Source organism: Loxodonta africana, chromosome 1 (genome assembly GCF_030014295.1).
Source record: "Loxodonta africana isolate mLoxAfr1 chromosome 1, mLoxAfr1.hap2, whole genome shotgun sequence".
NCBI classification, from domain to species: Eukaryota; Metazoa; Chordata; class Mammalia; order Proboscidea; family Elephantidae; genus Loxodonta; species Loxodonta africana.
In genome coordinates this window covers 42,253,954-42,280,662 of record NC_087342.1, presented here as the reverse complement: position 1 = coordinate 42,280,662, position 26,709 = coordinate 42,253,954, and the positions used below count along the sequence as shown (strand labels likewise).

General features: G+C 47.1%; 1 protein-coding gene across 1 annotated transcript in view; it reads left to right on the top strand.

Annotated features, from left to right (window-relative positions):
* The window catches only part of SLC22A23 (solute carrier family 22 member 23), a 230,376-nt gene extending 205,501 nt beyond the window's left edge, over positions 1–24,875 (top strand). Inside the window, exons 7-10 of the mRNA XM_003417860.4 lie at positions 2,982–3,214; positions 5,007–5,039; positions 6,090–6,213; positions 24,512–24,875. Of these exons, the coding sequence (XP_003417908.2) occupies positions 2,982–3,214; positions 5,007–5,039; positions 6,090–6,213; positions 24,512–24,875 (754 nt within the window). The remainder of the gene's footprint in view (positions 1–2,981; positions 3,215–5,006; positions 5,040–6,089; positions 6,214–24,511) is intronic.
* The last annotated feature ends 1,834 nt before the right edge of the window (positions 24,876–26,709 follow it).

Genomic DNA, 26,709 nt, shown 5'->3' with positions numbered 1-26,709 from the left:
CATCCTTTCTCCTGTCCCACCACACCTTAGCCCACCATACCCCATCCTTTCTCCTGTCCCATCATACCTTAGCCCAGCATACCCCATCCTTTCTCCTGTCCCACCATACCTTAGCCCACCATACCCCGGCCTTTCTCCTATCCCATCACACCTTAGCCCACCATACCCTATCCCTTCTCCTGTCCCACCACACCTTAGCCCACTATACCTCATTCTTTCTCCTCTCCCATCACACCTTAGCCCACCATACCCCATCCTTTCTCCTGTCCCACCATACCTTAGCCCACCATACACTATCCTTTCTCCTGTCCCACCACACCTTAGCCCACCATACCCCATCCTTTCTTCTCTCCCACCACACCTTAGTCCACCATACACTATCCTTTCTCCTGTCCTACCACACCTTAGCCCACTATACCTCATCCTTTCCTATCTTTCAAGAACCTCTTCCCCAACAGTTCTTCTTATTGAGTCTTGTAATCCATTGACCGTACTCATCATCCATTTCCAACCTCATCTCCCCACTTTCTTTTTACCCAACTTAAAGTCCATGGCCCCTCATCTGCTCACTTCCTTACCCCACTGTCAGTCCCTTGCCCCACACCGCTTTATCCTAACTTGTGCTGCCTGGACCTTACACTGCCTTTTGCCACGCAGCTGAATGTGGCTGGAGGAAAGTACCGTCCTGCTGGTCATCCTCACTTTAAAGTCATGGCCAGCAGTTCCCAATAGGTATTCTACACAGCCCAGCCGCCTTACTTCACTTTTCTAGTCAGTTCACTCTCCCAGTCTCCAAACAATTACCTTACGCCTTTTTTCTCCTCAGGTAGCCAACGCTGCCATTGCTCGTCACCCGGCTTCCAGCTAATGCTCTTGTTTCAGACATCACCAAGTAAATAGAAATCACCCAACAGGAGCTCCCTCATCTTCCCTCCACTAAATCCACCTCCCCTGCAATGACAGTGGGTGACTGGCCCTGCTCCAGCCCAGGCCAGCTCCCCCTGGAGCTTGGATTCCATTTCCTCTTGCCTTCCCCAGGACTTTCCCTTTCCTTCATTATCAATTTCTCTCTTTCACATCAGCACATAAACATGCTCTTCCATTAAAAAAAAAAAAAAAAAGTTCTATTTCTCCCCAGCGGAGACCGTCTGTGGTTGCCGTCTGTTCCTCCTCACTTCCCAGGCCCTCCTCGCTCTAGTTGGACATCTAGAGTCACTACATGCCAGAAATGCTCTTAGGAACATCATCCAGTAACCGACCCGTTGTCAAATCCATCACTCGCTTTTCTGCCCGCACCTCATCGACTCCTCAGCAGTGTCAGCATGACTGACCACCCTCTCCTTCTGGAACATACTCATGGCCCCGTGTCTCCAGGATTCTTCTCCCACACACCTTTCCTCCCTGTCACCCTGCTGGCTGCCCCTCCTCTGCTGGACATCTGTACCTTAGAGTCCTCAAGGCTGGGACCCCAGCCCTCAACCTTCTGTGTATACCTGGGGGCCTCTCACATCGGGTCATGGCTCCCCACCACCTGCGTGCCAGGGCTCTCAGGCTGGCATCTCCTGCCCTGACCTCTCCCCTGCCAGCAGGCTCATACTTCCAGCTCCACACTTGGCGGCTTCATTGGAGGCTGAGTGGGCATCCCACACTGTGTGTGGGCAGCATGCTCTTGACGCTGCCTTCCCTGCATGCAGTTCACCATCCACACCCCACCCAGATAGCCTGGAATTTGCCTAGAACAGATGATCCCCTGCCATTGGCTCAAGCCAAAGCCCTCTGGGCCGTCCATTCTTCCTCATCCCTCGCCCCCGCTAGCAAATCCCGTCGGTTTCACCTGCAACACATCCCAGGCTGTCATCTTCCTCCACACCCAGCATGATCCAAGCTGTCAGCCTCTCACCAGGGTGGCTGAGCAGCCCCCATGGGCCTGCATCTCTCACATTCATGCAGCAGCCAGTGGCCTCTTGAAAACACTAATCCATCTGTGATGGGTCATCTCCAGTACCTCCTGCCGTGTGCACCGCACATCCCTGACCTGCTCAGCCTGCCATGGTCTGCTGCTGCCAGCCTTGCTGGTCCCCCCTCCCCACTCCACCTTCACTAACGCACTGGAGTAAAATGTAAAAGAGAGGACTGCAGAGAAACGTCAGCAATGCCCCCCACCCATGGTGCTATTGGCTGTGTCAGGTCGGCCTCCGATTCGCAGGGACCCCATGTGCATTGGAATAAAACCCTGCCTGGTCCTGCCCCATCCCCATGATCAGTCACAGCTCCACCTTCATGTGTGTCACATGTCAGAGTCCCCTGAAAGGCTGTACCTGAACAAAAGGCTTCACTGCTTTTATGCTCAAATCTTTCTACTAAAGTGATAGCAGCGAAGACTGAGTATGTACCCCCCATGGCAGGCAGAGGCAGGGGCAGTGGGGTTTCAGCAGTGGAATTCTCACCTTCCATGGGGGAGACTCAGGTTGAGTTCCTGGCCATCATACCTCCTGCGCAGCCACCACCTGTCTGCCAGTGGAGGCTTACATGTTGCTATGATGCTAAACAGGTTTCAGGGGAGCTTTTAGACTAAGACGGAGTAAGAAGAAAGGCCTGGTGATCTACTTCTGAAAATCAGCCAGTGAAAACCCTGTGGATCACAACAGTCCAATCCACAACTGATCATGGGGATGGGGCAGGACCAAGCAGGGTTTTATCCACTGCACACGGGGTCCCTGTGAGTCGGAGGCCGACCTGACACAGCCAACAGCACCATGGGTGGGGGGCATTGCTGACGTTTCTCTGCAGTCCTCTCTTTTACATTTTACTCCAGTGCGTTAGTTTCTGGTAACAGTATGTTTTTACATCACATATTAAGCATTACTATTAATTGTGTCCTCGTCACTGCATACGACTTCCCCGGAAGATGCCGTGTCCCCGTACCTTTGCACACCCCGCCCCCTGCCCCTCCCTGTGCTCACCTGTGTGTCCCTGTGCAGGCTGACAGGGTTCGGGATCCACCACTGCTTTGCCCGGAGCATGATGGGCCACGAGGTGAAGGTGCCGCTCCTGGAGAACTTCTATGCTGACTACTACACGACAGCAGCCATCGCCCTGGCGTCCTGCCTGGCCATGTGCGTGCTGGTCCGGTTCCTGGGGCGCAGGGGCGGGCTGCTGCTCTTCATGATCCTCACAGCCCTGGCCTCGCTCCTGCAGCTCGGGCTTCTCAACCGTGAGTGGGGCCAGGGCTGCGGGGAGGCACTGTGGGGCAGGGGCTGCCTGAGGACCGGGCCGTGTCCACCACCAAGGGGTACTGGAAAAGGTTTTGATAAGACTTTTGAAAAAGACTTCAGTGACCTGTGTTGTTACTCCTAAGTCAGCAGCTTGAAGAAAGTATGTTGGGAAGGACCAAGTTTGAATCAAAGTCTTTACAGTGACAGCCTCAAATGTGCCAGGCCACCCTCCTCACCCCCATGACGGCTGGGCTCCCTGGCCCAGCACAGAGTCCTGCTGGCTGCACCACTCTGCAGCCTGGGGGCCTTAGAGCCCTGAAGGGCATGGCTTGGATGAACTGGCCATCTGTTTCTATGTCATGTATCACTCAGCAAAGAAAAAAGGCTTGTCTCTTTCATTGGAAATTGGGGGAGGTAAAGCTTCGACTTTTTTAAAGCTTCGACTGCTCATGTAGGCGCACTGCCCCGTCTTCAGCACCTGCTCCAGGTGCACCAGCTCTGCTGAGAACTCTAGTCAAGGTAAAGAATGCAAGCCAAAACCAGGGAGTCCATCTAGCACCCCAGCTGTACTAGGCAAGCTCGTGCCATCTCGTGCAGCATGGAAGCCGCCGCAGGCATCACTCTGGCTTCCTGGAGCTGCCTGGAGCACACACTCTGTGTACCGAGGCTCACGCCCTCCTCATCCCCAGGCTGGGCTCCCCTGAGACAGCTCAGGACCTGGAGGGAACCTGACCCGCTGGTGTTTCCCCTCCTACAGGGAAACTGACAGCACAGCCTGAGCTAGTCTCTGGGTCATCCTGTAGCAGAACAGAAAACAAAAGCCTCCCAGTATTTCAGGTTTTCCCACAGCCCCGGTTCAAGAATCCGTACCCAGAACAGAAGGGGGAAGGAGAATCTTGTCCCTGTTCCCAGCCTTATTGTCACACTGGCGTATAGAACAGCTAGCTTACGCTTAGGAGCAGTCTGTCTGACTCATGGAGTTGTGCATTCTGTGTCTTGCTGGGAAGCAAGCCTGACTTTCAGCTGTCACCAAGAGTGAACATGGACAAGGCAAACCTGGGGGAGGTGGGCTGGGGTTGTCTTATCACTCCTGCCCCTGGTGGTGGGCAGTACTGAGGCACCCTTTGGGAACCCTATCTAGTGAGCCCGTGCCATGTGGGGGCCAGCGCCTGGCCCAGGGAATGCCAGGATACCTTCTGAGCAGGAACATGGCAAAAGTGACAAGTGGCTGTGAGGAACAGAGCTTGAGCACACAAAATGCCACCTAGTAGACTCTGTCCCTTTGAGCACAGCCTAGCAGAGACTCAAATAATTTTGAGACAGTAACATTCATCTTCTGTTTGAGGCTGGGCAAATCTGCTAGGGGCTCTGAGCCCGAGGGCTTGATCCCACCCATTCTAACAAAAAGATCCTATATGTGCCAGTGCTAACTGGTCACTGTGCGTGGTGTGGGGGGCGGGGGTGGGGGTGTAGGTGGGTCGGTGGGCTGTAGGTGGCCCCCAGCGGGGTGTCGGTAGAGTCCCTGGTGGGCCGTAACCAGGGCTCCTAGTGAGGTGTAGGTGGGCCCCCAATGGGGTGTAGGTGGGGCCTCAGTGGAGTGTAATGGGGGAGTGGGCTGTAGGTGGGGAGGGGGCCCTCGTGGTGGGAGGCAGGCTGGGCCAGCCCAGGGCATGTGTTTGTCTACAGAAGGTCACTTGGGAGAGTGATAGAGGCACATACCTGATGTGCTTTCTTCTCTCCCCTCCTATCTCCATTTTTGTGCATGGGGGTGCTCTAACTTCCCGGAGCCAGTGATTGGAAAGTACAGCCAGCACCCAGATTCAGGTAAAGCCCCACTCGCGCCACGCCTCTCATCATCTTGTTGCGTCAACACAGGCACTTTTGTGACGACTCACTGACCTCTGGTCTCCCTTTCCTCTCTCTGTCCTCCGCTCCCTTCCCCTCCAAGAGGTGCAGCTGAAGTTGGCCGTAGGTTGGACACTATTCGCACACATTTGTATTTTCTGCCCCTCGTGCCTCTAGCTCCAGCTACTCGGTTTCCCGGTTCTGGCCCACTTGGCATGCGTCCCCTCGCCTGGTCCCTTCACCCCCTCCCTCTGGCTGTGGCCACTACAGTTGGTCTAGGACAGAGCCAGGGCCAGACAGAAAGGCCGTGTGCTCCAGGCCTGGCTCTCCGTGCTGCAGGGGAAGCTGTTGCTTCCCCTGTCAGTCCTGCGCTCCCTGCTTTGTGTCGGGGGATAGGGAGCTGCGGCCTGCTGCTGCTGCTGCTGCTCTCTGCCTGGCCTGGCCTGGCCCTTGCCTGCCTTAGAAGCCTGGCCTGGCCCTTGCCTGCCTTAGAAGCCTGGTCTGGCCCTCACCTGCCTTAGAAGCCCAGCCAGGCCCTCACCTGCCTTAGAATGTGCGCCTCTGAGCCTGAGGTCACTGGCCAGCTTGGGGAGAAGACTGAGCTGCGCCCCATGCGCATGAACCCCAGAAGCATGCTGCGCGCTAGACCCCGCCCCGCTGTGAGCCAGCTCTGTGCAGATTTCTCCAGGCTCCTCCAGGCCCGCAGTGCCCTGGGCCCCGTGCAGGTGGTCTAAGGTGGCATTCTCTTCAGTTGGCACTGCCCTGGGCACTGGATACTGAGGCCCAGGGTGCAGACGCTCTTGACCTGAGGGCCTGGCAGAAGTGGGCTTGCCCTCTCTGGAGACCCCTGTAGTCCTCAGACCAAAGGCCTCTGACTTCTAACCCACAGCTCTACCATTCCTAGAGGGCAGACTGGGGACCCCACAGGCTTGAGCCCTCCTGCTTCTGCTCGGCTGTGCCCTTTTTGTTACCAGCTTCTTTCTCTTCTTCCCTCTTGCCCCTCTTACCGCCCCTCTGATCCTCCGGCAGGCATGAGTGACAGCATAAAGGACAAGTTCTCCATCACCTTCTCCATCGTGGGCATGTTCGCCTCACATGCGGTGGGAAGCCTCAGTGTCTTCTTCTGTGCAGAAATCACCCCGACAGTCATACGGTAAGAAGCTGGGGTACCCTGACACTCAGATGTCCTTCTTGGGTCACGGTGGGAGGGGCGCCTGCCTGGCCAAGCTCCTGTTGAATTTGCCAATGCTGGCTCTGCCCTGGCTGGCAGCAAGGTCAGGTGCAGCATGTGGGCTGGGCACATGGCTCCATCGTCCACAGCCAGAGGGTAAACTGGCCCAGGGCGACGGACGGTGAAGGGAGGACAGAGCCCAGACCTGTCTGTGCAGCCCACAGGATGTGGAGGGTCAAGGTTCCAGGGTGCAAGGGCCCAGGCCGTGCCAGGGAATGGGGGATAAGAGGGTCACATATGCCCATACTGCCACTGAAGTCAGAGGCTGCCAGCTCTTCTAAAAGGCTTCAAAATAGAAAGAAGTGAAGTAGAAAGGACCTTGTTTTTTATTGGTCTGAGAAGCCATCAATCCAGAGGAAAGACTTGGAGAGACAGCCGAGCGAGTAGCCCAGCCCATTCACTCACAGAGTTTTACTGAGCACTGTGTGTGCCCGAGCAAGGCCAGATCAGCAGGAACAACGCAGACCCTGTCTACACAGGGCTAGTCTCATTTTCTCCTCTCCTGGAAGGTGCTATTAATTGTGGCCCAGTGGTAGAATTCTCACCTCCCATGCAGGAGAACGGGGCTTGATTCCAGGCCAGTGCACCTCACATGCAGCCACCTCCTGTCTGTCGGTGGAGGTTCTTCTGTTGCTGTGATGCTAAACAGGTTTCAGGGGAGCTTTCAGACAAAGACAGACTAGGAAGAAAGACCTGGTGATCTACTGCTGCAAAATTAGCCAATGAAAATCCTGTGGATCACAACAGTCCAGTCCCCAACGGATCATGGGGATGGTGCAGGACTAGGCAGCATTTTGTTCTGTGGTGTATGAGGTTACCACGAGTCAGGGGCCAGCTTGATGGCAGCTAACAACAAGTTACTCTTATTTTAGTTCCTAGCAAGAGGCTCAGGGAGCCCTGGTAGCACACCGATTAAGCACTTGGCTGCTAACCGAAAGGTTAACAGTTCAAACCCACCCAGCAACTCTCATGAGTGAGAATCGACTTGAGGGCACCCAACAACACTGCAAGGTTTGGTCCTTTCTGGTAGTACTCCCGGGCCGTGGTGCCGAGGCACTACAAACCATTTATCCTTTTAAGATGCCAGCATAACAAGAGGATATGCCTCAAGGAGCCCTGCTGGTGCAGTGGTTAAGAGCTCAAGCTGCTAACCAAGAGGTCGGCAGTTGGAATCCACCAGCCGCTCCTTAGAAACCCTACAGGGCAGTTCTACTCTGTCCTGTGGGGTCACTATGGGTCGGAATCGACTCAACGGCACCTAACAACAACAGCCCCAAGTTAAAAGTGCATCCCTTAACTGCTTCAGCGTGTTGCTTTCTTGAGAATGGCTGTTCGTGACTTGCTGGTGTGCTCATGCTGAACTTCTTGTAGGAACGCCATTAGCATTTCTAAAGTACATTCACATTTAATATAAATTGTGAGTAGAGGGAAGATCAACCCAGAGATCAGCCTGGTGGCATCCCACCACCCTTGTTTCTTCACGAGGAGAGGCAAGCACAAGCCGTCGCAGGCCGGGGAATCTGCAGTGCCGGTGACGTTGGTCTTCTGGTGCTGTGGGGAAGAGCTCTGGCAGGCAGCTTCACAGACTGCCTTCCCACATTGCCAGGGGTCTTGCAGACGGTAGAATTTCCACATGACCTCATTCTGATTCATTCTCCTGGAATTTGTCTATACATGCCAAGCCTGAAGGTTGCTCGGTACCTGCAAGAAAATGCCAAGAAATTGTATATTTAAGAAAAAAAGCAATTAAGTGCAAAATAATTCATTCTGTCCTTACCTTCTACACAAGCTAAAGCAAAGATTCCAGCCCAGAGTTTAGTTCATGCTTGCAGTTGCAAAAGATCTTAAGCATATAGTAACTTGTTCTGTGTCTTTTTCTTCACCTGGTTAAATTTTCTTTATTCTAGAAAAGAAAAAAACAAAGATGATTCTTTCAACAGAACAGAAGTGAAGGTTGGACCTTTGTGGTCTTCGGCTAGCCTCTCTGAGGCCTTGGCATGGTCCCAAGTGTTTCTCTGGGTGGCTTGACCACCACTTTGCTCTGGTCATGCAAGCTGGTAGACCTCATTACTTATTGGTGTATTTTGCTTAGCGAGCTCAACTGAAGGACAGATAGTATCCTCTTCCTCTTTGATGCAAACCTGGAAGGGCTATTTTGCAACAAAAATTTAGCACATATGCTCAGCTTGCTAAGGTGACAAAGTAGAAAGATTATTTGACCCTTGGTGATGCTTTTGTACCTGCAGAGGAAGAAAGGAAGTGAAGTACCGTGGGGTCTGCTGGCCAGGGTGGAAGGATGTCTGCCATTACTGAGAGTCCCTCTTCTCGCTGTGCCTTCTCCTCTTCTGTCCCTTAGGGCCATGGCTTTGTTGTGTGTACCCCAGGAAATCATTCCAGCCATGGAGGCAGGGTGGATAAACACTTGCCTTGCTGTCCCTCCCCACCCCAATAGTTCACACAGAGATAAACCTACAGTAAGCTAGTATGGGTGGACTTGGGGTCTAGGAGCTTTATGTTTCCTATCACAAAACTAGCCGTTTTCGACAATGCCGTATTAGAAACAAACGTTCCAAAGGAGAACAGTAGCAGTCATGAGATTTCAAGATCGGCTGGCTGGAAACATGGGTGAGGAGCTAGAGTGCTTCTTCCTAGAGGGTCGCAGAGGTTGCTTGTCCAGGAAGGATCTGGCTTACAGGAGTGAGCTCAGTGTGTCTCCTGAGGTCCCGCCCAGGTCTTCACTACAGAGAGACACACCACTGCCACTCAGGCTCAGTCAGCTGGCTTTCACCCTGGCCAACACCCAGACTCTTCTCAGCTTCACTCACAGGACTTCTGGAGGTAGACGGGCAGCACTGGGTACCCCAGATGTGGCGGCAGCTTCACTCCCCTGCACTGAAGCAGAGTGGCCTGGGGCCGCGGGAGATCTAGGAGCAGTCAGTGGCTTTTTAGGGCCACGTGGAGCCCTGGTGGTACACTGTTAAGAGTTTGGCTGCTCACCAAAAGGTTGGCAGTTCAGATCCACCAGCTGCTCCTTGTAAATGCTATAGGGCAGTTCTACTCAGACCTATAGGGTCAACATAAGTTGGAATCGACTGGACGGTAATGGGTTTAGAAGCTGCCAGTGTGAGCCACCAAGGCCTTGGCTGTCTTCCTGTTCTTTTCATGAAGATCCCAGACAGAGGAGGCACGTGTCAGTGATAGTGCCAGGCCCTTTACATTTTCAGAAGCTATTCCGCAGAGACCTGCCAAGTGCCACGTCCCTCCCTGGCTCATCCACTCCACCCCGCAGCGTGCTGGCCACCTTTCTGCCACACAGGCCTTCCCAGCCTTCTTCCCACACCTTCCCTGAAAGCTTCTCTGCCCACCTCTTCCCTGTCTCCATCCAGAACAGGACCTGCCTGAGCCCACTGCTCACCTGGGGCTGCACCCCTAGGAAGCTGGGCCCAAGACAGGGAAGGGAGTGTCTGGCTGCTATTTAATGTAATATTGGGAGTCTGCTTAACTTCTTTGAATATTTGTACCCTAAAAAAGATCCAATATTTGAGTGAAGGAGCAAATGAGAAGCTAGTATTTATTCCGGGCCTGCTCTGTGTACAGCACCACGCTAGCCCTGCAGGGAAAAGAGCCCATGGTCTTGGGGTCACAGCAGGGGCACAAGAAGGTGACAATAGCACACAGAGGCCTGCGTGCACAGTGCACAGTGGGCCTGGGGCGGGGTAACATCAGGTCGTCAGCACGGTGGGAGAGTAAGATGGAGGAGCCAGGCAGAGCCCGCAGGACTCACAGCCCACTTCTTCCTCTGTGGCCACAGACAAATCATTTGCCCTAAGCTTCTTTGTCTTAAAATAAGAACAGTCATGCCTCCCTGTGAATATGGCTGTGAAGAATGAAGAGAGAGAGAAAGGGCCTGGCAGCTGATAGTGTTCTTGCCTAAATATTTTGTCAGCTATATTTATTTCTGAAAAATTGGTACAAATTTGACCATCCTCACTGGGTGGTACAAGTGATTAACGAGCTCAGTTGCTAACCAAATGGTTGGTAGTTCTAGTCCGCCCAGACGTACCTCGGAAGAAAGGCCTGGCAATCTACAGGTAGTCCCCAACTTAAGATGGTGTTCTGTTCTGATGACTCTATCGTAAGTCAGTTCTAACGTAAGTCAAGACCTCATTTTTTTTTTCTTTTTTTTTTTTAGTTCTCATTATTCCTTTTATTATCCAGAATCTTTATAAATTCAATCTTTGTTTTTAGGGGTTGGAAACATTACATATAAACTTACAGATGTATTTTAATACATACATGCATGAAAAAATACACAAGTCCTAAAAATTTATGCCGAAGATGAAGATTTGGACGGCATTGGCATTTTGTCATTTGCAGTAATTACTCCACTTGTGGAAGGTTCTGGATCATCTGGATTATCCCTGGGAATGGGGATGGCGTTTCTAGTCAGAAAATTAATGAGAGGACACGTGTGATCCTTTTCTTTTGTTCTTCATCTATTTTGTACTAACATCTCACTGTTTCCTGAATCTGCTCATCGACTTTAGCGAAGCCAACAGCATTTGGGCCCATGTTTTTGAGCAACTGAAACCCCTGAGTTTTTAGAAAAAACTACAGCTAATCCTCTCACTATAAAATTTTTGATTTCTCTCCTTCCTCTTCCTCATTATTTCTTTGTTCTTCAGCATTTCTTTCTTCTTCCAAATCCATTAAATCCTGATTTGTCAGTTCCCTTCTTCGTGATCTGTGAGCTGTTGGTCCACATCCGCGATAAAAAACCCAAAAAAAACCAGTGCCATCAAGTCAATTCCGACTCATAGCAACCCTGTAGGACAGAGTAGAACTACCCCCTTAGAGTTTCCAAGCAACGCCTGGTGGATTCTAACTACTGACCTTTTGGTTAACAGCCGAAGCACTTAACCACTATGCCACCCGCGATACCAAGTTCTAAATTCAGCGTTCTTGCCGTATGGATGATTTTCCCTCTGATTTCTTCCTTAGCTCAATCGAATGCTTGGAGCATGTTTGTTAGAGTTGAACATTGCCCAACTTTCTAACCATTATGCCTCCCAACGCCAACATGGACTTCATCATAGACCAGGTCACACCCTGCTATGCGGCAGTGTTCTAAACAGCAAATCATAAAATTGAACATCTATGAGTGAACGCCTGAAAATGATAAATCAGCAAATTATGCACTGCAGCATTGTACGTGGTACATATTACTCATGATAAAACGTACAAAACAAAGATCACCAGACAGTCATAAGTGCAGCTCATCCTAACTCACACATGTGGTAAGCCATTGAAAACCCTGTGGAGCACACGTCTACTCTGATACCATGTGTGTCAGAATCAACTGGATGGCAACTGGTTTGGGCTTGTTTTCTTTAGTTGTTTTCTTTTTTTCCTTCACAGAAATGTAGTAAGGATAAACTATGTAACATAAAAGAGGAAGTGAACATGGGAGGTTGGTTTCTGGCACTTAAATGCAAGACGGTGATGTTCATATGTTTAACTGAATGATTTTTAGAATTTCAGAATTTTTGGGTGGGGGAGACAGTGTAGGTTTTTTTTTTTTTTTTAATTTTTATTGTGCGTTAAGTGGAAGTCTACAAATCAAGTCAGACTCTCACACAAAAAGTTATATACACCTTGCTACAGACCCGCAACTGCTCTACCCTAATCAGACTGCCCGCTCCCTCCCCCCATTCTCTCTTTTCATGTCCATTCCGCCAGCTTCTAACCCCCTCTACTCTCTCATCTCCCCTCAAGACAAGAAATGCCAACATAGTCTCAAGAGTCCACCTGATCCAAGAAGCTCACTCCTCACCAGCATCCCTCTCCAACCCATTGTCCAGTCCAATCCCTGTCTGAAGAGTTGGCTTTGGGAATGGTTCCTGTCCTGGGCCAATAGAAGTTCCGAGGGTCATGACCTTCGGGGTCCTTCTAGTCTCAGTCAGATCATTAAGTCTGGTCTTTTTAGAGAATTTGGGGTCTGCATCCCACTGCTCTCCTGCTCCCTCAGGGGTTCTCTGTTGTGTTCCCTGTCAGGGCAGTCATCGGTTATAGCCGGGCCCCATCTAGTTCTTCTGGTTTCAGGCTGATGTAGTCTCCAGTTTATGTGGCCCTTTCTGTCTCTTGGGCTTATAATTACCTTGTGTCCCTGGTGTTCTTCATTCTCCTTTGGTCCAGGTGGGTTGAGTCCCATTGATGCATCTTAGATGGCCGCTTGCTAGCGTTTAAGACCCCAGATGCCACACTTCAAAGTGGGATGCAGAATGTTTTCTGAATAGATTATGCCAATTGACTTAGATGTCCCCTGAAACCATGGTCCCCAAACCTCCGCCCCTGCTATGCTGGCCTTTGAAGCGTTCATTTTATTCAGGAAACTTCTTTGCTTTTGGTTTAGTGCAATTGTTTTGACCTCCCCTGTATTGTGTGTTGTCTTTCCCTTCAGATAAAATAGTTCTTATCTACTATCTAATTAGTGAACACCACTCTCCCACGCTCCCTCCCTCTCTCCCTCCCCCCTCTTGTAACCATCAAAGAATATTTTCTTCTCTGTTTAAATTATTTCTCCAGTTCTTATAATAGTGGTTTCATACAATATTTGTCCTTTTGCAACTGACTTATTTCACTCAGCATAATGCCTTCCAGATTCCTCCATGTTATGAAATGTTTCACAGATTCATCACTGTTCTTTATCGATCCGTAGTATTCCACGGTGTGAATATACCATAATTTATTTATCCACTGATTCATTGATGGGCACCTTGGTTGCTTCCATCATTTTGCTGTTGTAAACAGTGCTTCTGTGAACATGGGTGTGCATCTATCTGTTCCTGTAAAGGCTCTTATTTCTCTAGGATATATTCCAAGGAGTGGAATTGCTGCATCATATGCTAGTTCTATTTCTAGCTTTTTAAGGAAGCGCCGAATCAATTTCCAAAGTGGTTCTACCATTTTACTTTCCCACCAGCAGTGTTAAAGTGTTCCAGTCTGTCCACAACCTCTCCAACATTTATCATTTTCAGTTTTTTGGATTAATGGCAGCCTTGTTGGAGTGAGATGGAATCTCATTGTAGTTTTCATTTGCATTTCTCTAATGGCTAATGATCATGGGCATTTCCTCATGTATCTGTTAGCTACCTGAATGTCTTCTTTAGTGAAGTGTCCACATATTTTGCCCATTTTTTTAAATAATTTTTATTGAGCTTTAAGTGAACATTTACAAATCAAGTCAGTCTGTCACATATAAGCTTATATACACCTTACTCCATATTCCCACTTACTCTCCCCCTAATGAGTCAGCCCTTCCAGTCTCTCCTTTCGTGACAATTTTGCCAGTTTCTAACCCTCTCTACCCTCCTATCTCCCCTCCAGACAGGAGTTGCCAACAGAGTCTCAAGTGTCCACCTCATACAAGTAGCTCACTCTTCATCAGCATCTCTCTCCTACCCATTGTCCAGTCCCTGCCATGTCTGATGAGTTGTCTTCGGGAATGGTTCCTGTCCTGGGCCAACAGAAGGTTTGGGGACCATGACTGCCAGGATTCCTCTAGTCTCCGTCAGACCATTAAGTCTGGTCTTTTTATGAGAATTTGGGGTCTGCATCCCACTGATCTCCTGCTCCCTCAGGGGTTCTCTGTTGTGCTCCCTGTCAGGGCAGTCATCGGTTCTGGCTGGGCACCATCTAGTTCTTCTGGTCTCAGGATGATGTAAGTCTCTGGTTCATGTTATTTTGCCCATTTTTTAATTGGGTTATTTGTCTTTTTGTAGTTGAGTTTTTGCAGTATCATGTAGGTTTTAGAGATCAGGCGCTGATCAGAAATGTCATAGCTAAAAACTTTTTCCCAGTCTGTAGATTATCTTTTTACTCTCTTGGTGAAGTCTTTGGATGAGCATAGGTGTTTGATTTTTAGGAGCTCCCAATTATCCAGTTTCTCTTCGCATTGTTAGTAATGTTTTGTATACTGTTTATGCCATGTATTAGGGCTCCTAACGTTGTACCTATTTTTTCTTCCATGATCTTTATCATTTTAGATTTTATATTTAGGTCTTTGATCCATTTTGAGCTGGTTTTTGTGCATGGAGTGAGGTATGGGTCTTGATTCATTTTTTTGCAGATGGATATCCAGTTATGCCAGAAATATTTGTTAAAAAGATTGTCTTTTCCCCATTTCACTGTTTTGGGGCCTTCGTCAAATATCAACTGCTTATATGTGGATGGATTTATGTCTGGAGTCTCAATTCTGTTCCACTGGTCCATGTATCTGTTGTTGTCCCAGTACCAGGCTGTTTTGACTACTGTGGTGGAATAATAGGTTCTAAAATCAGGTAGGGCGAGGCCTCCCACTTTGTTCTTCTTTTTCAGTAATGCTTTACTTATCCGGGGCCTCTTTCCCTTCCATATGAAGTTGGTGGTTTGTTTCTCCATCTCATTAAAAAGTGTCATTGAAATTTGGGTCGGAATTGCATTAAATTGATAGATTACTTTTGATAGACTAGATATTTTTATGATGTTAAGTCTTCCTATCCATGAGCAAGGTATGTTTTTCTACTTATGTAGGTCTCTTTTGGTTTCTTGCAGAAGTGTTTTGTGGTTTTCTTTTACATCTCTGCTAAGATTTATTCCTAAGTATTTTTTCTTCTTGGGGGCTACTATAAATGGTATTGATTTGCTGATTTCCTTTTCCATGTTCTTTTTGTTAGTGTAGAGGAATCCAACTGATTTTTGTATGTTTATCTTGTATCACGATACTCTGCTGAACTCTTCAATTAGTTTCAGTAGTTTTCTGGAGGATTCCTTAGGGTTTTCTGTGTATAAGATCATGGTATCTTCAAATAGATATCATGATCCTTGCCAATGTGGATGCCCTTTATTTCTTTATCCAGCCTAACTGCTCTGGCTAGGACTTCCAGCACAATGTTGAATAAGAGTGGTGATATAGGGAATCTTTGTCTGGTTCCCGGTCTCAAGGAGAATGCTTTTAGGCTCTCTCCATTTAGGATGATGTTGGCTATTGGCTTTGTATAAATGCCCTGTATTATGTTGAGGAATTTCCCTTCTATTATTTTGCTGAGTGTTTTTATCATGAATGGGTGTTGAGCTTTCTCAAATGCCTTTTCTAAATCAATTGATAAAATCATGTGATCCTTTTGTTTTATTTATATGATGGATTCCATTAATTGTTTTTCTAATGTTGAACCATCCCTGTATACCTGGTATGAATCCCACTTGGTCATGCTGAATTATTTTTTTGATATGTTGTTGAATTCTATTGGCTAGAATTTTGTTGAGGATATTTGCGTCTAAGTTCATGAGAGATCTAGGTCTGTAATTTTCTTTTTTGTGTGGTGTCTTTACCTGGTTTTGGTATCAGGGATATGCTGGCTTCATAGAATGAGTTTGGGAGTATTCCATCCATTTCTATGCTCTGAAATGCCTTACTAGTAGTGGTGTTAGCTCTTCTCTGAAAGTTTGGTAGAACTCTGCAGTGAAGCCGTCCTGGCCCGGGCTTTTTTTTCTTGTTGTTGGTAGTTTTTTGATTACTTTTTCAATCTCTTCTTTCGTTATGAGTCAATTTAGTTGTTCTACCTCTGTTTGTGTTAGTTTAGGTAAGTAGTGTGTTTCTAGGAATTCATCCATTTCTTCTAGGTTTTCAAATTTGTTAGAGTACAGTTTTTCATAGCAATCTGATATGAATCTTTTAATTTCAGTTGGGTCTGTTGTAATATCGCCCATCTCATTTCTTATTCGGGTTATTTCCTTCATGTTTTTCTTTTGTCAGTTTGGCCAATGGTTTATCAATTTTGTTCATTTTTTCCAAAGAACCAGCTTCTGGTCTTGTTAATCCTTTCACTTGTTTTCCTGTTTTCTATTTCATTTAGTTCAGCTCTAATTTTTAGTATTTGTTTTCTTCTGGTGCCTGAGGGTTTCTTTTGTTGCTCTCTTTCTCTTTGTTCAAGTTATAGGGATAATTCTTTGATTTTGGCCCTTTGCTCTTTTTGGATGTGTGCATTTATTGATATAAATTGACCTCTGAGCACTGCTTTCACTGTGTCCCAAAGGTTCTGATAGGAAGTGTTTTTATTCTGTTTGGATTCTATGAATTTCTTTATTCCATCCTTAATGTCTTCTACAATCCAATCTTTTTTGAGCAGGGTATTGTTCAGTTTCCAAGTGTTTGACTTCTTTTCCCTGTTTTTTCTGTAATTGATTTCTACATTCATGGCCTTATGGTCAGAGAAGATGCTTTGTAATATTTCAATGTTTTGGATTCTTTTAAGGCTTGCTTTATGACCTGTGGTCTATTCTAGAGAATGTTCCATGTGCATTGGAAAACAAATTATACTTGGCTGCAGTTAGGTGGAGTGTTCTGTATATGTCTATGAAGTCAAGTTGGTTGATGGCATTTAGATCTTCCGTGTCTTTATTGAGCTTCTTTCTGGATGTCCTACCCTTCACTGAAAGTGGTGTGTTGAAGTCTCCTACTATTATTGTGGAGCTATCTAGCTTTTCAATGCTGATAGAGATTGTTTTATATATCTTGCAGCCCTGTCATTGAGTGCATAAATATTTGATATGGTTATATCTTCTTGGTATATTCTCCCTTTAATCATTATATAGTTCCTTCCTTATTCTGTATGATGGATTTAACTTTAAAGTCTATTTTGTCAGAAATTAAATTGCCACTCCTGCCCTTTTTAATTGTTGTTTGCTTGATATATTTTTTTCCTTCCTTTGAGTTTTAGCTTGTTTGTGTCTCTAAGGTGTGTCTCTTGTAGGCAGCATATAGACGGATCGTGTTTTTTAATCCATTCTGCCACTCTCTGTCTCTTTATTGCTGCATTTAGTCCATTTACATTTAGCATAATTATGGATAGGTATGAATTTAGTGCTATCATTTTGATGTCTTTTTTTCTTTTGTTGAGAGTTTCTTTTTCCCACTTAATTTTATATGCTGAGTAGATTACATATTGTTCTTTCCTCATATTCATTTTTGTTGATATTGTTTCTGCTGAGTCTGTTTTTTTTTTTTTTTTCCTTGTATTTTATTTTGATGTGTAGGATAGTTTGTCTCCTTTGTGGTTACCTTATTATTTACCCCTATTTTTCTAAATTTAAACCTAATTTTTATTTCTTCTTATCACCTTGTCTTTCTCTCCATATGGAAGATCTATGACTACATTTCTTAGTCCCTCTCGATTGTTTTAATGTTGTCTTTTTTTACATAATGACATCACTGTTTCCCTGTTTTGAGCATTTTTTTATCTGGATTTATTTTTGTGATTTCCCTGTCTGGGTTGACTTCCACTTGCTCTGCGCAGTGTTCTAGTCTGGGGTTGATACCTGATATTATTGATTTTCTAACCAAAGAATTCCCTTTAGTATTTCTTGTAGTTTTGGTTTGGTTTTTACAAATTCTCTAAACTTCTGTTTATCTGGAAATGTCCTAATTTCACCTTCATATTTGGGAGACAGTTTTCCTGGATATATGATTCTGGGCTGGCAATTTCATCCCTTCAATTTTTTATATATAAGTCATCCCATTGCCTTCTTGCCTGCATGGTTTCTGCCGAGCAGTCCGAGCTTGTTCTTACTGACTCTCCTTTTTAGGTGACTTTTCGTTTATCCCTAGCTGCTCTTAAAATTCCCTCTTTATCTTTGGTTTTGGCAAGTTTGATTATAATATGTCTTGGTGACTTTCTTTTAATATCTACCTTATGTGGAGTTCGATGAGCATCTTGGATAGATATCTTCTCATCTTTCACAATATCAGGGAAGTTTTCTACCAACAAATCTTCAACAGTTCTCTCTTTATTTTCTGTTATCCCTCCCTGTTCTGGTACTCCAGTCACTCATAGGTTATTTCTCTTGATATACTCCCACATGATTCTTAAGGTTTCTTCATTTTTTGTTAAGTCTTTTATCTGGTTTTTCTTCAAATATGTTAGTGCCAAGTGATTTATCTTCAAGTTCAGAAATTCTGCCCTCCACTTGCTCAATTCATGCTCCTCTGATTTTCTACTGAGTTGTCTACTTCTGTAATTTTATTGTTAATCTTCTGAACTTCTGATTGCTTTCTGTCTATGGATTCTTGCATCTTATTAAATTTTTCATTATGTTCCTGAATAATCTTTTTGATTTCTTCAGTTGCTTTATCTGTGTGTTCCTTGGCTTGCTCTGTGTATTGCCTTATTTCCTCCCTGATGTCTTGAAGGGGTTCTGTATAATAGTGGTCTCATACAATATTTGTCCTTTTGCAACTGAATAATTTCACTGAGCATAATGCCTTCCAGATTCCTCCATGTTATGAAATGTTTCACAGATTCATCACTGTTCTTTATCTATGCGTAGTATTTCATTGTGTGAATAGGCCATAATTTATTTATCCATTGATTCGTTGATGGGCACCTTGGTTGCTTCCATCTTTTTGCTATTGCAAACAGTGCTTCAGTGAACATGGGTTTGCATATATCTGTTCGTGTAAAGGCCCTTATGTCTCTAGAATATATTTCCAAGGAGTGGGATTGCTGGATGGTATGGTAGTTCTATTTCTAACTTTTTAAGGAAGTGCCGAATCGATTTCCAAAGTGGTTCTACGATTTTACATTCTCACCAGCAGTGTATAAGTGTTCCAGTCTCTCCACAACCTCTCCAACATTTATTATTCTCTGTTTTTTGGATTAATGCCAGCCTTGTCAGAGTGAAATGGAATCTCATTGTAATTTTGATTTGCATTTCTCTAATGGCTAGTGATCATGAGCATTTCCTCATGTATCGGATTTCAGGACTCTTAATTCAAGCTTGCTACTTCTAATAATTAGCCCTGCCTGTACATTTTTTTTTATATATATATACATTAGTCTCTAAAGGTTGGCAGTTTGAATCCACCAGTCGCTCCTTGGAAACTCTATGGGGCAGTTCTACTCTGTCCTGTAAGGTTGCTATGAGTTGGAATCTACCCGACAGCAATGGGTACACATCAGTCTCGGAGCCCTGATGGCACAATGATTAAAGTCCTCAGGTGCTAACCAAAAGGTTCAAATCCACCAGCAGCTACACAGGAGAAAAGACCTGGCAGTCTGCTCCTGTAAAAATTACAGTACTCTGTCATATAGAATCACTATGAATCAGAATCGACTCGATGGCGCACAACAATAACAACATACATCAGTCTTTCTACCCTTAAAGTTATTTAGGACGTTATTACTAGTAAAGTAACCCATTGCCATTGAGTCAATTCCAACTCATAGCAACCCTTACATGTAAGCATGGGTACATGCTGCCCCCTAGTGACAAACCAGAGAAATGTAGCCGTGCAGCTTCAAATAAGGGCCTTTGGGGGGAAGAAAATTAACCTTACAGTCAAGCATTCTAAAAACTAAAATTTTAAAAGAGGAAAAACAAAACCAAAAATGTATACCAAATTTTGCCAAAATTGTTCCTGATGTTACTGAATAATTGCAATGAATCCTTGATAGAAAACTAAACAGAAAATCACATTCGTAAAAAATGGTATATTTCATATCACACATGCATATATTGCATATTATACATACATATAGAGATACACGGGTACTTTTAAAATAAACCATATAACCCTACCTTAAAAAAAAAAAAAAGTCAGATATATTTCAACTCATTCGACTTGGAAAACAGGAGACTTTTGCCCAGTGATGAGCATTTCCTTCTTTGAAACTACCTGGGCACATTCTCTTTGTGGGCCATGCCCTCTGCCATTCTGTGGGTTAACCACAGGTGGACTTACCTGCATGGGGGCCAGGGCCACCCACACTTGACAGTGGAGGTCCGGCTGAGACCAGGGAGGCTCGGAGAAAACACACCCACCATCCCCGGCATCCGGTATGGCCCTGACAGCATCCTGTGGCTTCCGGAAGTGGCCAGAGCCATCAAAAGTCATTGCGCAGCAGAGAGGACAGGGAGTCCAAGGGGTGGTAGGACACACGCAGAGCCAGGTAGGAAGCTCTTGGCTGTTACCAAGGTCAGGTGCACAGTGTTACATTCCCACCAGCAATGGAGGAAGGTTCCAGTTTCTCTACATCCTTGCCAACATTTATTATTTTCTGTCTTCCCAACTATAACCATCCTAGTGGTTTGACAGGAGCCATGGTGGCACAACAGTTAAGCACTCGACTGCTAACTGAAAGGTTGGCGCTTTGAACCCACCAGCGGCTCCTCAGGAGAAAGATCTGGCAATCTGCTGCAGTATAGATGACAGCCTAGGAAACCCTAGGGCGCAGTTCAGCTCTGTGATGCCGGTTGGCTATGACTGGACAGCAACTAACAACCAAGTGGGTGTGAGGAAGTGCCTCAGTGTGGTTCTGATTTGCATTTTCCTAATGACTAATCCTGTTCAGCATCTTTTCATGTGCTAATTGGCCATTTGTATACTTTTCTTTGGTAAAATGTCTATTCAAATCTTTTGCCCAGTTGGCTCCTGCTTTTGATACCATATAAGGAATCATTGCCTAACTGAAGATCAAAGATTTTCTCCTACATTTTCCGCTAGAAATGTTATGGTTTTCACTCTTACGTTTAGCTGTGTTCCATCTGAACTGATGTTTGTGGATGATGTGATTTTATCATTTTTGCACGTGAACCTCCTGTTGCCCCAGCACTGGTTGTTGAAAAGAATACCTGTAAAGTGGCGGGAATAGTAGTAGTAGTGTCAGAACCTAAGGTCAGAACCAAGATTAGCCCAAAGCTGATTCCCATGAGGCAGAGGTCAGACGTACCTGCACTCTCCAACCTTTTCTGACACCAGTCGCCTTCCCCACAGCACTCTCTGCTTCTCTGCTGAGTTCATAATCTCTCAGCCACAGGGAACTCAAGACCATGTACTTACAGATAAGTAGTTGATTAAGGAAGTAACAGGGTACAACTCAGGATCAGGGTCAACAGGCTACCACTCAGGATCAGGATCAGGATCAGGAAGCACGTAAACAGACTCCCTTCTTCAGCGCAGGACAGCTCTCTCAGCTCCTCTTGGCCATAGGCCTCCTCTCAGGCCTCCTCAAGACGGTCCTCCTCTCAGGCTCCTCAGGACATCCTTCTCTTGGCCCCCTCAGGACAGGCTCCTCTCAGGCCCCCTGAGGACAGGCTCCTCTCAGGCCCCCTGAGGACAGGCCTCCTCACAGGCCCCTCAGAACATGCTTCTCTTGGGCTTCTCAGGACAGGCTTCTCAGGCCCCTTCAGGACAGGCTCTTCTTGGCCCTGTGGTTTGCCACAGCCAGCTCTGCAGCTGGGTCCTTTCCAGGCCTATCATGGTCTTCAGTGTTACAGCCTTTGACCTGTATTACAGCTCTTTTAGGAGGTTTCTTAACCTTCTCTCTGCGTCTTCCTTCCTTCTGCTTCTTCCTGCTGTCTTACTCCTGCTTTGTCTCAAAAACCTCTGTGGGGTTGCCTGCTTATATATCCAATTCCTTGTTAATTCCAAGGCATAACCTCTCCCATGGGGCAGGCCACGAGCTCTCTGCAGGCCACAGACACTTCATTTGCATAGTAGGCTACAGATACTTCATTTGCATAGTAAGGTATAGTAACTTCATTTGCATAATCTGTTGACCAGTCTGCAAGGCGCATACCAATCACAGGGCTGCCAATCACAGGGCAGGCTGCAGCCCAGGGCCAGACAAGAAGTGTCAAACCAAGTTGTTTACAGCTGACCCAGGAAATGTAACAAACCCTCTGGGGTAGAAAACTGGGGCAAAGGTAACTCCTCAGGGCTTAGGGAAAAACCTCTCAAGATGTTTTTCCAAAGAACCAGGCCAAAAGGCCCCAGAAAGGAACTCATTTCACCACAATATCCTGTCCCCACTGAATTCGCCCTTATAAAAAGTGAATTGGCCATCAAGGTAAGGGTTTATTTCTGAATTCTCTGTTCTGTTCCACTGATCGATCTGCTGTCAGTATACTTAATTACTGTAGCTTTACAGTAAGTTTGAAATTGGGAAGTTAATTCCTTCAACTTTGTTGTTTTTCAAAATTGTTTTGACTATTCTGGGTTTTTTGCACTTCTATATAGATTTTAGGATCAGTTTATCATGTTCTGGGGGAAAAAATGTCTGCCAGGATTTTGATAGGGACCATGTTGAATCAGATCAATTTGGGGAGAACTGCCATCTTGGCAATATGGGACCTCCAGTCCACGAACATACAGTGTCTCTCCACTTATTTACGTTCTTTAGTTTCTTTCAGTAACATTTGCAGTTTTCAGTGTACGAGTCTTGTGTTTCTCTTGTTAAATTTCTAAGTACTGTATTGTTTTAGATGCTGTCGTCAATGGAATTTTCTTAGTTTCATTTTTGGATTGTTTCTTGCTAGTCTGTAGCTCTACAATTGATTTGTGTGCATTGGTCTTGTATCTTGTGACCTTGTAGAACATTCCCTGAGCTGGGACCCATAAGTGCAGACAAGAGAATCCCATTCCCCACCTCCCATCTGCTGCAGGGGCCTCTTGCTCAGCCCAGACTGCCTGAGTGCATCCGAGGATGAGGTCACTTCATTAGGAGGTGGTGCATTCATTCTTGAGCAGTTCTGCTAGAAAGTTCTTCCTGAAGCCAGCTGAAGTCAGCATCCATGTAGTTCCTGACCACTGGGCCTGGTTCTGCTCTCTGGAGCAAGGCAAAGTAATTCTGCTTCCCCCTCTACAAGCCCCTGCCCATTCTCTTCAGTGTTGCCTCCAGAACTGGAGATCACAGATGCAGGTCACCTGCCATGGGACCACCACACCCTCCACTGCAGCCCAGCACAGCTCTTCAGGGGCCACAAACACCTTATCCCCAGAGTGTGCCTTCATGTCAAGGTGAAGCCTTCAACTAATAGGTTCCTGTCAAGCAGACCAGAGAATTGAAGTCAGCCAGACACAGGGTTGGAAGAACAGAAAGGTTTATTCAGTTTGCAAACTCGGAGGCAGGCAGGGTCTCATGACCTAAGGCTGCCAGCTCCCTGAACCAGGACAGATTTGCTCCTTTTATAGGGAGTGACATACATATGCGTGAACAGTGAGGGGAGGATCTTCAGTCCTGTGATGCATGAGCAGTCCACATAATCTCTGTGAATGGGTTTTTGCACACGGCTCTAAAAATATTGAGAACAGCCCTAAAAAAATGGTGATGGCTCACTACTGCCACCCCAGGAAGGTCATATAGCTGGTAGATCTGGAGTCAGTGCACGTCCCCCCCAGCCTCCTGCCAGGAGAAGACAAGAAACCTGGGGATTCAACCAATCATGGTGAAGTGCTGTAAAGGTTATAACAAAAATGTATCAAGAGTAGACTTTTCTGAAAAACAACTATTATGGGATGGTTAATAACCCTTTCACAACAGCCTGCTTCAAAAGGACAGACTTTAGAGATCCAGGAATTCTTTTAATGTTTCGGGTCTGCCTTTCCCCTTGAGAAGAAAAGAATTTTCTTTTTTTCCTTTAGAAGCCCTCAAAGTCCACAGGACAGAGGTCACCATTTGTCCCACCCAGCAACCTGAAAAAAACCAGTTGCCTTCAAGTCAATTCCAACTCATGGCGATCCCATGTGTGTCAGAGTAGGGTTTTCAATGGCTAATTTTTCCTAAGTAGATCACCAGGCCTTTCTTCCGGGTGGACTCAAATCACCAACCTTTCAGTTAGCAGTCAAGCACTTAACCGCTTGCACCACCTGGGGACAAATACATGGTACACAGCAATAAATAACGCCAAGGCACGGTGGAAAATTGTTTTCTTTTAAATTACCTTTCAGCCTCTCCAACAGCAGCAGGAGAAAGCCTCTCTCAGTGCCAGCAGTGTGTGTCTAATAGCATTTTGATTGATACCTTAATAATTCCCCACCTTTATACAGAGAGCAGGCCTCAGGGAACTTGCATTGCTTAATAGCACTTCGTTTCTGTTGTATTCATTCATGGCAAGTGATGCACATTTTCCTTGTGATGTGCATTTTCCCTCTACCTCAGTGTTAGAAAGTTTCCTCTTGAAATAAACTTAGTTAAGTAACAACTTGTGATGAGGAAAGCTGTAAGGGAATTGGAAGTGGTGCAGGGAGATGACCCCGGGAAGGTGGGGGGTGGGAGGCCTCGACTGCCTTTGCTTGGGCACCCCGGCCAGGCCGTTTTCCCACAGTGGGTGCCCCCGGCTCCTTGGGAAGTGGCCGGGGCTGCGGGCTGACCAGGAGGGCCGCTAACCAGCCTGTGTCCTGCAGGTGCGGTGGGCTGGGGCTGGTGCTGGCCAGTGCGGGCTTTGGCATGCTAACGGCGCCCATCATCGAGCTGCACAACCAGAAAGGCTACTTCCTGCACCACATCATCTTCGCCTGCTGTACGCTCATCTGCATCATCTGCATCCTCCTGCTGCCCGAGAGCAGGCACCAGAATTTGCCCGAGAGCATCTCCAACGGCGAGCACTACACGCGGCAGCCCCTCCTGCCACACAAGAAGGGCGAGCAGCCGCTGCTGCTCACCAACGCCGAGCTCAAGGACTACTCTGGGCTGCATGAGGCTGCCCTGGCTGCGGGGGATGCGCTGCAGCCCGAGGGCGCCACAGCCAACAGCAGGAAGGCCATGTAGGCGTGCAGACCGCTGGCCAGGGGCATTGCACAGGCAGGTGGCCGGCATGGGGACAGTCTGCCACACAGCCCAGCAACGTATGTTTGAGGAAACAAACTCTTAAAAGACTTTCTTTTCTGCCATTAAATGTTTGTATTTATTTGGTCATTTTTAAGAAGCACTTTATTCCCCTTCTCCTGCTGATCACACGAGACCACCTCTGTGGGCAGAGCCACGGCCCTTCCAAGGAAGACCCTTCACTAACCAACAGCAGCAGCAGCCTGTCTTCTTGCTCCCCGCCCCACTCAGGAGAGCCAGCAGTTCTCTGCGCCGTGGCCCCGGCTGCGCCCACCCTGTACAAAACACAGCGCTATCCCAGCCACCTCTAGGACCGCACTTTAGACGGGGTGAAGTATACATTACGTAGGTTTTTGCTAGAGAGTCTGTGTATGGTTTTTAAAAAGGTCTTTTTTTTTTTTTTTTTTTTCTGTCAAGGTAAGAGCTTCTGTTCAGTGTGTTTGGGGGAAGGCGGTTCACAAATGTCATTAAAACCAGCTTAGTCTTTCTGTCAGGATCAGCTTTTTGTACTTAATGCCAGAACTTCCTTTGGGAAAAGTTTGAACATTTCATTAGAAATATCAAATGACCAGTGGCAATAGTGCCACAGCTTTTCAGACGCCAGGTTTGTCTAATTATGTGGAAAACAAACGTCTTGGGGTCTGAGACGTTTTCAGAGTTAGCTCCAGCAGAAAAATTCCCTCCTTCACAATCAGCTTTTGCCGGCATTACTTGAAAACATGGCTACTTCCTGAACTAAAAGTAGTAGGAAAATAACTGAAATAGACTCCTAATGCACATCCACAGGAGGGGGACTCCCTGTCACCTGCACCTAGAGCACACGCCATGCCGAAAATCACCAGCTGGGACACCTGTCGGCTCGCTGATGCCATGCCCAGGGACAAGATGCCTGTGGGGCCAAGCCTTCAGAACTGTGTTGTTCCCAATGCCTTCCTGTGGCCCTCTTCCCTGTCTGTCCCTCTGTCAGCGCAGAGGGAGGCACGGGGCAAGGAGCAGGAGGTCTCAACAGGTGAGTCTACCGGCCAGCCAGCCTCTTAAGAGCACCAAGACAAACGAGGAAGCAATAATCAACCAAAGCTCCACTCCCTCCTCCTGCCTATCCACCGAGGGTTTTCAGTTGCCCCTTGTGTTGTCCCAGACAAGGAGGGTTTCCAAGTCAAGCTTTAATCCCCTGTCTCAAGGGGTGGCGCAGCGGGAACTTGTAGAAGAGTGGCCTCCAGGACACCCGGGGGCTACTAGAACTCACAGATGATTCCTCTGAGAAACAGCCCTCCTGGCTCAGGGGAACACCTCTTTGTAGCAACAGTCAGTGGCTTTTTTCAGACAGCCATGGTTCTTCCAGAATTTAGAGGGTCCTGAGCCAGCCTCCTCTGCCCACCTGCCCTTAGTGATGCAGACTTTTGCTATGGGCAGGTCCTCCAGAGAAGCTGGGCCGGGGGCCTGTGTTAAGCAATTGGATAACTTCCAACTGATGGTAGCTGGATTCAGAAGGGCAGAAAAGAGGTAGCTTCATCTGCCCTTTCTCTCCTTCCCGATTCACCTGCTCAGCTTACTGGTTCTCCTCCAAAGACAGTCCAGACACCAGTGGGAGCCCCCTGACTTGACACAAAGACTGTTGCAAGGCACTAGGACTCGTCTGTAGCTGATGCCTGGAGTCAGAGCTGCTACAGAGCCACCTGCTCCGCCAGGGGTGGTCCTCAGGCCAGCCCCCTCAGCTGACGGGCCCCCGCCCACTCACTCTTGCCTGCCCTGGTCTCCTTTCTGAGTCTCTTCTGTT